Here is a 15146-nt window from a genome sequence, read left to right on the forward strand (position 1 = left end):
TTGCTTTTCCATGCTGAATTGTTTACAGATTTTTGCTGTTTTAAATAGCACACTTGGCCTAGATTATTTTTTCTCCTTTGATTGTTTTCTTGCGTTATATCACTAGGCTTTGTGACAGATTGCTAAACTGATCCTCTGAGTGATTAATCAGAGGCAGATTAGACAGGAATTAAGACCCAGCCTCACGACTCGGCTCTGGCTGCCTCCCAGAACCATCACTGTACTTCTCTCATACGTCAATTCCCTCATATGTAAAATGGGATAATAATTCATACCAAGCCCAAGCCAATTAGTAACCCTAAATGAGGGTTATTGTTATCATTATTAACCTGTCGTTAGAAGCAATGTGTAAAATACCTTTGTTTTATAACCATTAATACAGTTTTATTCTATTTATTTTTAATACTTTAGTAAAGATGTAGCAATACCTTAAAGTTGTCTTAAATTTTATTAATGATGGCTCATTAGGCTTGGAATGCTTTTTATTTTCCATAGGATAATATATAATCATTACACATAAAATTACAATGTCTCTTTACTCTTTTATGTAATAGTAAAATCATAAACCATTACAATTTAAAAGTGTAAATTAGTTAAGTGTATATTTTTGTTTTATTTATTTATTTGTGAAATGGAATCTCACTCTGTATCCATGACTGGAGTGTGGTGGTGCAATCTCAGCTCACTGCAACCTCTGCCTCCTGGGTTCAAGGGATTCTCCTGCCTCAGCCTCCCAAGTAGCTGGGATTACAGACACATGCCACCTCACCCGGCTAAGTTTCGTATTTTAATAGAGACTGGCTTTCACCATGTTCCCAGGCTGGTCTCGAACTCCTGACCTCAGGTGATCCACCCACCTCGGCCTCCCAAAGTGCTGAGATTACAGGCGTGAGCCACAGTGCCTGGCCAAGTGTGTATTTTGGATTGAGTGCCTGCTTAATTGGATTTTCCCATTCTGTTTCATTATATATATGTGTGTTTAAATTGCCAAATGTTTTTCACCAAAACAACACCCTACAATGGCCCAAATTCCTGCAATCACTTCAAAGGCAGAGAAGGGTAAGGACAGAGAATGGGGAATGGGCAGGGCACTTCCATCTTGGTCATAGGCCTGCATGGTTCTAATTATCTGCTGCCTCCGAGATTGAACCCTTATGCCTCGAACTTCCAGGGTCATTCTCTGCTCATTTTCTAGTTTTAACTTAAAATTGTTCTTTTTTTCATCTAGTTCATAGCCTTCAATCTCACCGGGCCATGCCCACATTCTCCAAAGACATGTGTTGTATTTCTTACTGATTTCATTAACCACAAAGAACAGAGATGATGAACTGCAATCATAAGTGAAGCTAAACATTACCTAACTGGCCAGTGAGCTATTGTGGGGTTAAGATCATCTTGGTTAACTAGAAGCTTTTATAGGTTGTTTCCCATTGTATTCTTTTTTTTTTTCTACCATTTTCTCTGACTACTCGGAAACATGATTACATTCTTTTTTTTTTCTTTTTTTTTTTTGAGACCACTTCTTGCTGTCACCCAGGCTGGAAGGTTGGAATGCAGTAGTGCCATCACGGCTCACTGCAGCCTTGGCCTCCTGGGCTCAAGCCATCCCCCAACCTCAGCCTCCCAAGTAGCTGGAACTGCAGGCACACACCACCATACCCAAATGTTTTTCACCAAAATTTACTAAATTTTGCAGTTATAGTGGAGATGGGGTTTTGCTGTGTTACCTAGGCAGGTCTCCATCTCCTGGTTTCAAGCAGTCTGCTTGCTTCAACCTCCCAAAGTGCTGGGATTAAAGGCCTAGGCCACTGCACTCAGTCTAAAATCTTAATAAGTTAGACAAGAGGTTTCATACATAAACTTTTAAGACACCATCTCAGATCAACTGTTAACCTGGTTAATCATTCATTTGTTGATTTTTTTTTTTTTTTTTGAGACAGTCTCACTCTGTTACCCAGGCTGGAATGCAATGGCATGACCTCAGCTCACTGCAACCTCCGCCTCCCATGTTCGAGTAATTCTCCTGCCTCAGTCTCCCAAGTAACTGGGATTAACAGGCATGTGCTACTATGCCCGGCTAATTTTTTTGTATTTTTAGTAAAGACAGGGTTTCACCATGTTAGCCAGCCTGGTCTTGAACTCCTGACCTCAGGTGATCCACTCACCTCGGCTCCCAAAGTGCTGGGATTACAGGCGTAACCCACTGCACTAGGCCTCATTGAATTTTTATTAAACAACTTTAGATACCTATTATATACTAATGTCCATGCTTGTATTGATGGGACAAAAAATATAAATAAGCTAGAGTCTCTATTTTGAGACATCTCTGTATCAGTGGTCCCCAAAACTACCCCAGCTTTGGAGATTTGCTGGTGGGATTCACAAGACTCATCATTATAGTCATGCTCGTGGTTATGATTCATTACAGCAAAAGGAGACAAAGCAAAATTGGTACAGGGAAAAGGCACATGGGGCAATCAATGTCCAGGGAAACCAGGGTCACGTTTCCAAGAGTCCTTTCCACACACACGGTATGCATTTTAAGTTTTCAGCAATGAACTATTATAACACGTTCACAGTGTGAAATCTCATCTATCCCAGAAGTTCATTAAAAATTCAGTCCCAAGGTCTTACTGTGGGCTGGTCATATAAACTACCTTTTGTCTAGCCTGTAGCAGAATTCCAGACTCCCAGAAGGAAAAAGGTGTTCAGCATAAATCCTATTGTTTGCCCAGTTTAGGCACTGTGAGCCAGTTTTAGCAGTTACGGAATGATGGGAACCCTCCCTAAATCTAAATTTCCAGATGCCAGCCATGGGCCAGCCTTGCAAATAGCACTTTTCTAAGGATAGCAGTCTCATGCCTGCTGTGTTAACTCTCCTCTGCATAGTCTCACATTCCAGTGGTGGTAGACATAAGAGTGTTGAAGGAGTCAGGCAAAGGAGTTACTGAATTATAGAAGAAAACTCAATTAACTCAGCCTGGGGGAGTCAAGGGAAGTTCATTTAAATAGACAATATTGAGCTGAATCTTGAAGGAGTTATCAGTTTTCCCAAAGTCCTGGGGTAAGGTAAAGGCTTTCATCCATGCAACAGTAACTATATTCATTGTAGGTAAAGAGATTATTAAATTCTGTGTGGTGGGAGCATAGGCATGATGGGGAGAAGGAGGAGATAGGAAAGTAGCTGGAACAAGAGGATGGAGTGTCTTATAGTTGAGTGGATATAAGGAGTCACTCAAGGCTTGTCAGAAAAGTGAAGTGAAAATTTGAAAGGTGCCTCCAGTAGCAAGTGGAGAAAAGATTGGAAAAGGAAGAATTTGACAACATAACACTAGATAGGGCTGGGCATGGTGGTTCACTTCTATAATCCCAGCACTTCGGGATGCCAAGGTGGGAGAATTGCTTGGGGCCAAGAGTTTAAGACCAGCCTGGGCAACAAAATGAGACCCCCCCATCTCTACAAAAAATAAAATTAAAAATTAGCCAGGCATGGAGGCCCATGCTTATAATCACAGCATTTTTGGAAGATTGAGGCTGAGGGATCACTCAAGGCCAGGGGTTTGAGGCCAACCTGGGCTACAAAGCAAGACCCCATCTCTACAAAAAATAAAATTAAAAATTAGCTGGGCATGGTGGTGTGCACCTGTAATTCTAGCTACTCAGGAGGCTGAGGTGGGAAGATCACTTGAGCCCAGGGATTTGAGGCTATAGTGAACTATGATCATGCCCATTGCACTTAAAGCCCAGGTGACAGAGCAAGACTCTGTCTCTAAAACAAACAAATAAACAGGCTAGGAAGCCAGGAGACAAAAGATGATGGAAATGTGACCTAAGGCACCTGTATTAGTCCATTTTCACCATGCTAATAAAGACATACCTGAAACGGGGTAATTTATACAGGAAAGGGGGGTTTAATGGACTTACAGTTCCATGTGGTTGAGGAGGTCTCACAATCATGGGGGAAGGTGAGGAGGAGCAAATCACATCTTACATGGCGGGCAGCAGGCAGAGAGAGGTTGTGCAGGGAAACTCCCCTTACAGAACCATCAGATCTCGTGAGACTTACTATCACTAGAACAGCACGGGAAAAACCTGCCCCCATGATTCAATGATCTCCCACTCAGACCCTCCCACAACACATGGGAATTCAAGATGAGATTTGGGTAGGGATACAGTCAAGCCATATCAGCACCTATGGTGGGAATAGAATATGAGGCAAACTTCAACCTAGGAGACACAAAAGTCTTCCTCAGAGCTTTAATAAAATAGGGTGTCTAGGTCCCATTCAACTCCTTAGTATCTCTGGACCAAACATTCTGTAAGCTTTATCTTCTGTAGCTACCTTAGTCTGTAATGCTGCCAGTTAAAACCTCAAAGCTGGGGTAGTCCAGTTTATCAACATACCTAAGGATATAGCTATTTTCTATAGAATTTTATCTTTGGTTCTGCAGTGAATTGATATGCAAAGACATATGGCAGTCTATCTTAGCCAAATATTTTCATCTAGTCTCAGATGCATCTATCCAGCCAATCTGCTTTCAGTGAACACTCTGAATGTTTCAGAGGATTTACAGTAGTGATTTGCTTCACTTGAAAAGTGCAGGTCAAACTGTTTGTCAAAAGGTGCAGTAAAGATGGATCCTAATGACATGAGATGCATATCAATTTATGCAGTTGCTTTTTGGTGGTTTCACATGTATTACATGTGTGCTTTGTATGTAAAACTCAAAAAATGTTCAGATGTTTTCAGCAAATAACTGTTAGTTAAATGCAAGGTATTTTAATAAAATCATTAGTATAATACAGAAACATACCCTTCCAAGCACAGCTTTCTTCCCTTTTACTTTTATGTTATATTATAGTATATGATGACAACAGATAGACCTGCAAGGTTTGCAAAGTATAATATGAGGATACACATGAATTTCCTGTTCTACTTTCAGATTAACTGAACACTGTGGGGTTTCCTAATAATGTTTATTGGAAAAACAATGAAGAACTTTCTATTATAATAGTTTATCTGCTATTAAGATCAAATAAAATATCTTAAGAATGTGTTAAGATCAATTGTATTTACAGATATGTGTTTTCAAAGCTTCCTCTTCTTATATTCCAATGGCAATCAAGAGGTGCATTTAGTGTTTCCATGAGCTGTGTGATTAATGACTATAGCCAAATATGTTGGGGAAAATGATCATTGAAGGTTTTTCCATCAGTGTTTACTTAACATACAGTAGACAGAAAACAAACAATCTGTTCAGCCAGACTATTCAAAGATCCCTCTTATTGTTTTTGCTTTTACTACAGCTGGAAAGGGAAAAAGTATGTCATATCTATTCCTTCATCTTGCTTCTGAGTAATTTGTTTTGGTGCTGACTTAAAGAGTAATTTAAAATATTTGTATGAGTTTGAAAGTCTGTGAAATGCATAGGAGTAATTTACAATACAGATAATGAAGCTGTGATTTTTCCAATTACCCTGTCTTTATTCTGTAAAACATCCATTTTGACTTGTTTTATCTTCTCTAAAAATCATTTAGAAGTGGGATCAAAATCTAACTCAGTTCCATACTTTTCAGTCTTGATGAGCCATGTACTACCGAATTATGAACACATAATAGGATTTCCTCTATGCACGACCAGGTAGCCTTGTTTATTCATGACATAACCAGAGAGAAAGAATTAGGTTTAAAATGCCAACCAAAAGAAGCAACCAAATGGATATTCATGGATGCCAGGCCCTAAAGCTGACAAATGTTCTCATTAGAAAACCCCTCAGGTTTTTCCTGAGATCCTGTTTACTCTTTGCAAACACAATTAGAGCAAGCAAGTGATCTGTTTTCCAAGTTTGAGGTAGCAAATACTAGGACGCACAGAGATGGAGGTTTGTCAACATTTGACTGTAATAGCTGTCAGTGGTGACAGCAAGGGAGAGATACAAAATCGTAAAATGCTGCTAAACAATGGGGTAAAAAATCAAACCTCAGCTGTCTAGAGACCAAACCTTGTAAGTGCTAGAGTAAGGATATATGCTTGTCTCCTACCTGTCTGCTAAATTTACTGTTTCCTAATAATCTTACTAAAGGATGAGCTTGAATGTTCACTACGAAAACAAGAGTTTGACACATTCATCAGACTTCTCAAATTTCAACTTCAGTGGGAAATGGAGACTTCATCATTTCTAAGTTTTGGAGTTCCTTTTCATTTATTCTCTAGAGAAGGAAGGCAGGAACTAAAATAGGAAAGCAACTTTGACGAAGTTGAGAAGTAGAATCCCATGCAGAAGGCTCCCCAGTGTTAGGCATTCCATTTACTTTCTGTTCTGTGCCAGGATCCCAGAAGCTAATTTAAAAGGGGAGGGAGGGTGCTAATGGGTATTCGAGAAAGTTCTGTTTTGTCCTATGTTATAAATATCTAAAAAATGGTAAAAACTCATATCAAGGAGGAAGAAGTAACACTTATTTAAAAGAAACCAAGAGCTGCTTTGAAATTCTGTTTTGAAGATTTTAATGAAGACAAATCCTTTGAAGTTGTAGGTGTTTCTTTTTTTCTGATTTACATTTTGGAAGACTGATATGCCTCTGGTTGACACCATTCCCTTACTGTGTATGTTTTTAAAATACCATTTTTTATCTGGAATCATTTAATCTATTCTCTGCATGATGTTTGCTACCATTTCTTATCTGGGTTGACATTCTAACACGGATCTTGCATGGGTTTTCAGCGGTTCCTACGTGACTCTTTGTGTTTGCATAGCTATGTCAGGGGTGTAACTTGCTAAGAGCTACTATAGCAAGTGCAAGGAAAACGCAGGTATCTGACATTGACCTAAGTGTTGTGCTAGGAGGTCTTATCTGGTTGTCATAAAGTTTTATTGCTTACCTGGATTATAAACTGCCTCATATATTTTTGGTAATTAAGCAGGATATATAAATAAAGCAAGTAAAATTGCTTTGTGCAGCTTTGCCTAAAACCATAGGTCTTAGAGCCTGACACATTCTCCAGAAAAGCTGTCTGCTTTTGCAGGCAGGATATTTTCATTCCCATTTAAAATATAGGGTAACAAAAGCACTGAGACTTTTTAGAATTATGCCGGATCATACAACCAGCAAATCTACTGGAAAGAATTCCAGCCCAAGAGTCCTGGATTCTTCCTTGCACAGTAGTTTTTTCATTACTTAATTTTGCCTGGTCCGATGATGCTTGTTCCAGAAAGACTGTCAACAATTCATTCATCCACTCATTCAGTCAGTCAATAAACACATTTTGAGTACTATCCAATGGCCAGTAGGGACAACAGTGTTACAAAAAGACATATTTTCTACAGTGATGATGACAATACTGCTTAGATGTGCTTATTAAACATTGTGTGGAGGGCAGGAGGGTGTCCACACTCAGCCCTTCATGTACATGGAATTTTTTTTTAAGCCTACAGCAATTCAATAAAATGAACACAATGCTACATTTCCCTTGCTCTTGGGTTTCTCCCTGTGGAGTTTTGGCTACTTTGGTCTCTGTGGTCCTTTTGAGCTCTAACATTCTATGAGTTCAAGGAAAGGTCTAGATGGCAGACATCATGGTAGTGTTTCTCTCTGGGTTCTATGCACCAAAATGTCAGACAATAAGAGATCTTTTAAGTTTACTGTGAAACCAAATAATATCCTCTCTGTCTAGAAGAATTAGTAGCACCTTTCTGAGTTGAAAAGGAAGTAGTTTAGGTAATTTTGCCTGTGATTGGTAGTGGTAACCTTAAGTTAGCTATTAGAGTTCTAAGTAGCTGAATCATTGTATTATAAGCTGTATTAAATACATTTTGGATTCTTAGAATGTGATTGTACCAAGGGGAACATAATGGCTATAATTAAATTTCTTCTCCCTTTTTGAACCCATATCTTGCCAGTTCTAAAACCCGTCCATTCATATCTTTTAGTAATAGTTGGGGAGAAGAAGGCTATTCTTGTTCAGAAACTGAATTTCCAATACTTGTGGCACGCCTTCCCCTGCTGACCTACCGAAATGAAAGACGGGGAGTAATGATTAAATCTCATTTTTTCCTCCTGGAGTAGCAGGATAAGCTGGGTCAGCAAGGCCAGTCCCTGCAGACAGCTTTAAAATGCCTTTGTGATTTGATCTCCTTGCCTTCCCATCCATTTCTATAAGTGCCCATCACTGTCATCCTTTAGACCCTGACAAGATTTCAAGGTGAGAACGGTGCAAATGAACAAAAGTGCAGTGATGACTCCTGAGGGTCTTACTTATTAAATGGGTCAGGCAGTGAACCAAGACTGGCTTGTAAGCTACAAGGGAGTTTCGCCCATTTACACGAAGACAATTTCATGTATTATTTAACCCGTTCATATACATTGGTGTCTCTTTGCTGTCCAACATAACGCAAGTGAAATAAATACAAGCTTACAAGTTAATGAGGTCTGATTTTTATTTTCAAAATAATCTGACAGTCACTTGGTTTCATCCCTTTGGATTCTAGATTGCTTTTTCAGAACAGCTAGAGAATGTTTATGAAGTGTGCATGTGGAGGGGTGAAGGAAGGGAATAAAAATGCATTGCTTCAGGGCAGCACATCTGTTTTTTAAAACTCTGCAAGATCTGCCCATTAACCACTGTCACAACTCCTGGTGTTTCCTGCAATTGCATTCCAATCAGAGATGTTCGTACCAGCTCAAGAGGTCACAAGTAAACAGATTTAACCCTTATAAGTTAGCTTCCTATTCTCGTGCCTCACAGAATTATTTTTTCTTCTCGAGCCGACAGCACGTGCATGTATGGTACACATAATGAGTGAAGACATTTTCTTTCTTTTTCAAACAGATTGGCAGTATGGAGTTGCTCAGGCCTTCCCTCACACAGAGGAGGAGGTGGAAATCGATTCCCACGCATACAGCCACAGGTGGAAAAGAAACTTGGACTTTCTCAAGGCGGTAGACACGAACCGAGCAAGCGTCAGCCAAGACTCTTCTGAGCCCAGAAGCTTCACAGACCTGCTGCTGGACGATGGGCAGGACAACAACACCCAGATCGAGGTAGATAAATAGTCTGGGTAACTGAAATGGATTAGTGAATATATTTCATGTAGATGCCCAACTTTTATTACGTAAGTTGTCTCTTCATCTCAATCTAGAACTTGATGACAGTGAGCAGTGAGGCAACAATACTGTGCCTGCTCTCAAGGAATTCATCGTGTAAGAGCATCTTTATGTATTTATTTATTTTTGAGATGAAGCCTCACTCTGTCACACAGGCTGGAGTGCAGTGGCATGATCTCAGCTCACTGCAACCTCTGCTTCCTGGGTTCAATTCTTCTGCCTCAGCCTCCTAAGTAGCTGGGACTACAGGCATGTGCCACCACGCTCGGCTATTTTTTGTATTTTTAGTAGAGATGGCATTTCACCACGTTGGCCAGGCTGGTCTGGAATTCCTGACCTTAGGTGATCCACCCACAAAGGCCTCCCAAAGCTCTGGGATTACAGGCATGAGCCACCTCTCTTGGCCCTGTGTAAGAGCATCTAAGTGCCATAAGCAAATCATCCCAGTGCCATGTGACATGTACAATAAAAGTATGCAGGCTGTAGTGTGGCGTGAAGGAGAGTGCGATGAAACTACTTGGGATTGAGAGTTGGGGTGCTGCCAAAGAGGCGTAGCCTAGAACTGGGCATTTAGGTGGGGCTTGACACATTGAGAGGAGTTCACCTAATTGATGACCTGTTGATGGGAGGAGGGAGGGGGCATGCTAGGCAGAGTCAATTTCCTCTGCAGTGGCTGAGGTGTAGAATGACATCTCCAGGACTGTCTCATAGGGTGACCGCTGGTTCCAGTTTGCTCGGGGCCAAGAGGTTTTCTGGAACGTAGGAAGGCTTCCAGTGTTAAATATGAAACATTTCTGGACAAACTGGAATGATTGGTCTCTCTGACTGAGTTATTCTTTATTATGGTTGCAGCTATGAAGTGGAGGGAGGACAGTGGTCAGAGAACAGTTTGCGAAGTACAGACATGTGCAGAGGGTGCATTTTAGGCAGATTTAAAGGTTGCTCAAAGGCCTCAAAGGTGGTGTTACATTTCTTAAGTTTCTGTAGTCCTTAGCACTGTAAATCACCAAATACAACCTTGTTTGTAAACTAGGTACAACAGAAACAAGCAAGTAAACTGGCAAAAAGCGAAGACCACCGACATGAGAACAAACAGAGGTGATGTATCCAGTTTGCTCGGGCATGGCTTCGGCTGCCATCACTTGTTTTCAGCAGAGATATAAAGGCAGGTTGGGGAGTGGGAAGGCTTTTAGTGAAAAATAGAAGGTTCAGATGCACTCTCATTGGAGGTTGTTGGCATGGCAAACCTGAATGAAGGTGGGCTAATTAGAAACAGCATGTTTGTTTGTTTGTCTGTTTGTTTGTTTGTTTGTTTTGAGACTGAGTTTCACTCTGTCGCCCAGGCTGGAGTGCAGTGGCACTGATCTCGGCTTACTGCAACCTCTGCCTCCTGGATTCAAGCCATTCTCCTACCTTAGCCTCCTGAGTAGCTGGGGTTACAGGTGTGCACCACCATACACGGGTAATTTTTGTATTTTTAGTACAGACAGGGTTTCACTATGTTGGCCAGGCTGGTCTTGAACTCCTGACCTCAAGTGATCCACCTGCCTCGCCCTCCTAAAGTGCTCGGATTAAAGGCGTGAACCACCGCACCCGGCAAGAAACAGCATCTTATGTTATTAGTGTAAGGAACATCTTTGGCTTTTAATGGTTGGTCCTGAGAGAGATATGAAGACAAAGGAATAGAGAAGCTCTCAGTTACTAAGGAAGTCCTGATCTTTCCGGGCTCACTACTGCCAAGGCTGTGTTGTGGCTTCCTGAACTAGCTGCTGGAGAGGTTGCATCAGATGCTGTGTAGATGCTGTCTTGTTTGGTCCTCACAGCACGGAGTTCTGTTGTCACGTATGGTCTGCTCATTGTCTGCTGGCACATTCTCTCTCAGCCTGAAGTTTCAGTTCCTACTTTCTCTGAGCTGACAGGCTTATGATTTTTAAGAACCAGGTAGCATCCTTTTTACTGCACCACAGTCCCTGAAATACTCATTATTTAAGAAAAAGAACTCAGCTTCCTGAAGCAGATACTACCTAGTCCTGCAAATAGTATCAAGGCATCATTTTGTTCCCTCACATTGAGATAAATCTTCAGAAGACCTGAAGCCCAGGCTGTGGAAATTCAGTATATTGGAAAAATATAGCAATTTCTCAAACCCCGCTCCGTGGCATTAGCTATTATGCAGCTATGGTGTTCGCAGGCTGCCCCAGCCAGGTCCCTTACCAGGCAATGGTCGATGTGTCAGGAGCAGAAGTCTTATTATATCTCTAAGAGGATATTCTGACTCCTGCAGAGTGACCTGCTATTTTGGCAATGATGATGTCATAGCAGCTTGGGGTAGGCAACATAATTGCCACTCTTTAGCTGGGGTGTAGTGTCAAGAAAGGAGCACTGAATAGAAGCAGAGGCGTTTCCTCTCTGCCCAGAACTAGGACTTGATGGATATTGAAAGGGAACAACACATCACTATTCGGCTAAAAGCCCAGACTTTACCATGACAAAATGCACAAAATCTGCACCAGTACCCCTAAGTATGTAAAGATTTCTAAATTTTTTTAAAAAAGAAAGAGGAGAACACAGATTCCAAGAACTCTGTGATCTCTCCTGTGGGGTGCTGAATTTTCTTAAACACAGATTGTGAGAACTCCGTGATCTCTCTCGTGGAGTGCTGAGTTTTCTTAATCATTTATAAAATAAGGAATCTCTTTGATCGGGGGTATATTAACAGTCCTGAAAATACAATCCCAGGGGTTACTGTAGCTGTAATTTTGTTATTCAGCCTATTTTCCCACTTCCTACCTTAACAGAGGGAGACCACGAAGTGTCAGTAGTTTTGAATCAGTAAAAAGAGGGCAGAAGGATGGCCCAGGGGACTGTTTGGTGGGTACTCATCTAGGGCTAAGATCTGCCAGGTACTGTGTAGGTGCTGTCTTCTTTGGTCCTCACAGCAGTCTCGAGAGATTTGTGTCCCCATGTTTTCTGGGCAATTTCAATGATTCTTTTACATGAAGGCAATTTCAGATTTAGGTTTTAGTATTTTCCTAAGATTTCCCATTAATGAGTATTCAAACCCAGCTGGTATTCAAATGCAGGCTTTGCCAGGCTCACAAGGTCGATCCTTTAGACTTGACGTTGCTCTTTCTAGCAAAAGGAAAGACAAATGGCACTTGAGTTATGTAGTGATTTTGAACAGCGGCAGCCCCTGGGTATCCATATGAGGGTAATTGTGGAGTTTCAGTCTGGCTCAAAAAAGACTTGTCTTGAAGCTAGAGTTGCATACTAAGAACACTGCCTTTATTTCAAGATTCACTTATTTTGATGGCGTTCTGGGGATTGATGGAGATTATTGGGATCTAAAGCTCCCCGAGTAACTCGTTGGCACTGCCACTGGTTTTGGAAACAAAAATCTACCTCTGAAAGTTTGGAAAGTGTACTAGGCTGTTTTTGCCTTCCTATAAAGAAATACCGAGACTGGGTCATTTATAGGAGAAGAGGTTGATTTAACTCACGGTTCTGTAGGCCATATAGGAAGCATGGCTCCAGCATCTGCTTGGCCTCAGGTGTGGCCTCAGGAAGGTTTCAACCATGGCAGGAGGCAAAGCAGGAGCAGGCATGTCACACGATGAGAGCAGGAACAAGAGAGAGCGAGGGGCACGGTGCTGTACATTTTCAAACAACCAGATCTCTCCTGAACTCACTCATCACCAAGGGGATGGCACTAAGCCATTCATGAGGGATCTGCCCTCATGATTCAGACACCTCCACCAGGCCCCACCTCCAACACTGGGATTACATTTCCAAATGAGATTTGGAAAGGACAGATATACAAACCATATCAGAAAGGTTTACTTATCCTGGCCCTTGAAATGGTGTTTGTGGGCCAGGCACGGTGGCTCACACCTGTAATCCCAGCACTTTGGGAGGTCGAGGCAGGCGGATAGCCTGTGGTCAGGAGTTTGAGATCAGCCTGGCCAATATGGTGAAACCTCGTCTCTACCAAAAGTACAAAAATTAGCCAGGTGTGCTGGCGAGCGCCTGTAATCCCAGCTACTCAGGAGGCTGAGGCATGAGAATTGCATGAGCCTGAGCGGTGAAGGTTGCGGTGAGCCGAGATCCCACCACTGCACTCCAACCTGGGCGACAGAGCGAGACTAAGTCTGAAAAAAAAACAAGGTAAAAAAGGTAATTGTGAACACGGTTGCATCTCTTTTGGGGAAAATAGTTTTGCCTAATTGTTAAACAGAAATAAGAAAGAAAGGAACTAAATGCTTATAAAGTGAATACTCTGTGCCTGGCATTGTTACAAGATCTTGCTTCTCTTTTTGGTTTATATTGCTAAGCACAAACAATAAGCTAGAAAAAATTCTGTGTGCTTTTTTCCTTTAGATGCTTTCAAAGTCGGTTTCAGGGATCAGAATTATTTTGTCCTGCAGCCCTGGCTGCAGTAGTGGCTGTTAAAATTATGTGTATCACAGTGAGACAAAAACCACCCAGAATGGCATTCCTCAGATGTTCTCTTCATTTTTTTCATTGCCTAGACTTTATATTCTACTTTCACTTAAATAGAACAGCAACAACAACAAAAATCCCAAACCAAAACAAGACAATAGCATGTTTACTGTTTTGACACAAAGGCTGTTATTCTCTTCACTTGGTACTTGGTGACAGTATTTTTTCTGGCTCTTCATAAGAACAGATAATGGAAGGATTGTAAAACTTGGTATCCCAGTTAAATAATTCTTCCAGTTAAGGTTTTGTTGTTGTCATTGTTTTCATTTTCTAATATTCTTCCCATGAACATATAAAATCTCTAGAAGCCAAGTGTATATCCTGTTGAATACGCAGGAACCCAACAGACGGCAAATGCCACTATTGATCTGCATGTTGATTTCTGTGAGACCTTTCTTCTTATATTTCCTCTGTTCATTCATATGGACATATAACCACTTAGCCAGGTGAGAAGTAAAGTACCTTCCACTGATGTGTAGGTATTAAAAATGAGGTGTCCTGAAACAGTCACTGCATGTGCTACTTTGTATAATTATTTTGGGAATATAAAGGCTTCCAGGGCTTTCAGGCAGGATTGGATTCCATTCATGACTTGGCCTTGTTGGAGCAGCCTTTGCTGAATTCCACAACCTCAGGGACACATGTGTAAATGAGCAGGGCAAGCATCTTCCCCTGGAGGCTGGCCACCTTCCCATTATCTGGCAAGAAGCTCTTGTAGCAAGGATAGCACCTCACAGGATGGAGAGAGCTTCAGCAGTGTTGGCTGAAATTATTGATGCTTCATAAAGCTCAGTTTCACCAGCCTACTGCTGTAGAATAGTGTTGGTCACTTACAGTTCTTCACTTTATAGAAATCAATCACAAAGTCCTTCATGACATGCTAGACCAAATATGTGGTTTTGAGCACTTATTCACATGCAATATGGGAAGTCTCATATTCCCACTCTTGGGACACTGAAAGTGTTTATGAAAAGGACTTTACTGTGTGATTTTTGCCTTGATTCAAAAGCCTCTGGATGACTGAAGAAGGGAGGTTTTAGAAATAGGGATTAGGGATCATATTAGTGTAGTTTCATGATCAAAAATGACTCAGAGATTGGGAGCTAGGCCAATGCGTCTGAAACTTTAACAACCTTTCAAATCACCTGGGAATCTGGTTAAAACGCACATTCTGATTTCTTAGTTCTAGGCTGGAGCTGGTCTGATATTCTGTTTCTAATAAGGTCTCAGGTGATACAGTTGTGGGCAGGCCACAGGCCACACTTTGGGTTGTAAGGATTTAGCTATTAGTTTTGAGAGCAGAAATCTTGGATTAAATTTAGGTGCCTGCCAACAGTATGTCTTATGGAGTTCTCATTCTGGTACCTAATTAAAACTTTCAGTTGTATCCAGCAACTGTTGTATTATTCATGTGCATTAGAGTTCATATCTGAGGAAAGTACAGTCAAGAATGATCAACAAGTATATGTGACAGATTTAGCTAAAAAGTAGAGATAAATAGTTTTTCTCTTAAATACATATCTAAAAACTCTCTTTGATCTTC

The 15146-nt window shown here is 41.2% G+C and overlaps 1 protein-coding gene across 1 annotated transcript in view; it reads left to right on the top strand.

Moving 5' to 3' along the window:
* Positions 1-15146, top strand: part of PLXDC2 (plexin domain containing 2) — a 459866-nt gene that overhangs the window by 177902 nt on the left and 266818 nt on the right. Inside the window, exon 2 of the mRNA XM_010385741.2 lies at positions 8829-9040. Within this exon, the coding sequence (XP_010384043.1) occupies positions 8829-9040 (212 nt within the window). The remainder of the gene's footprint in view (positions 1-8828; positions 9041-15146) is intronic.

Source organism: Rhinopithecus roxellana, chromosome 11 (genome assembly GCF_007565055.1).
Source record: "Rhinopithecus roxellana isolate Shanxi Qingling chromosome 11, ASM756505v1, whole genome shotgun sequence".
In the NCBI taxonomy this organism is placed as follows: Eukaryota; Metazoa; Chordata; class Mammalia; order Primates; family Cercopithecidae; genus Rhinopithecus; species Rhinopithecus roxellana.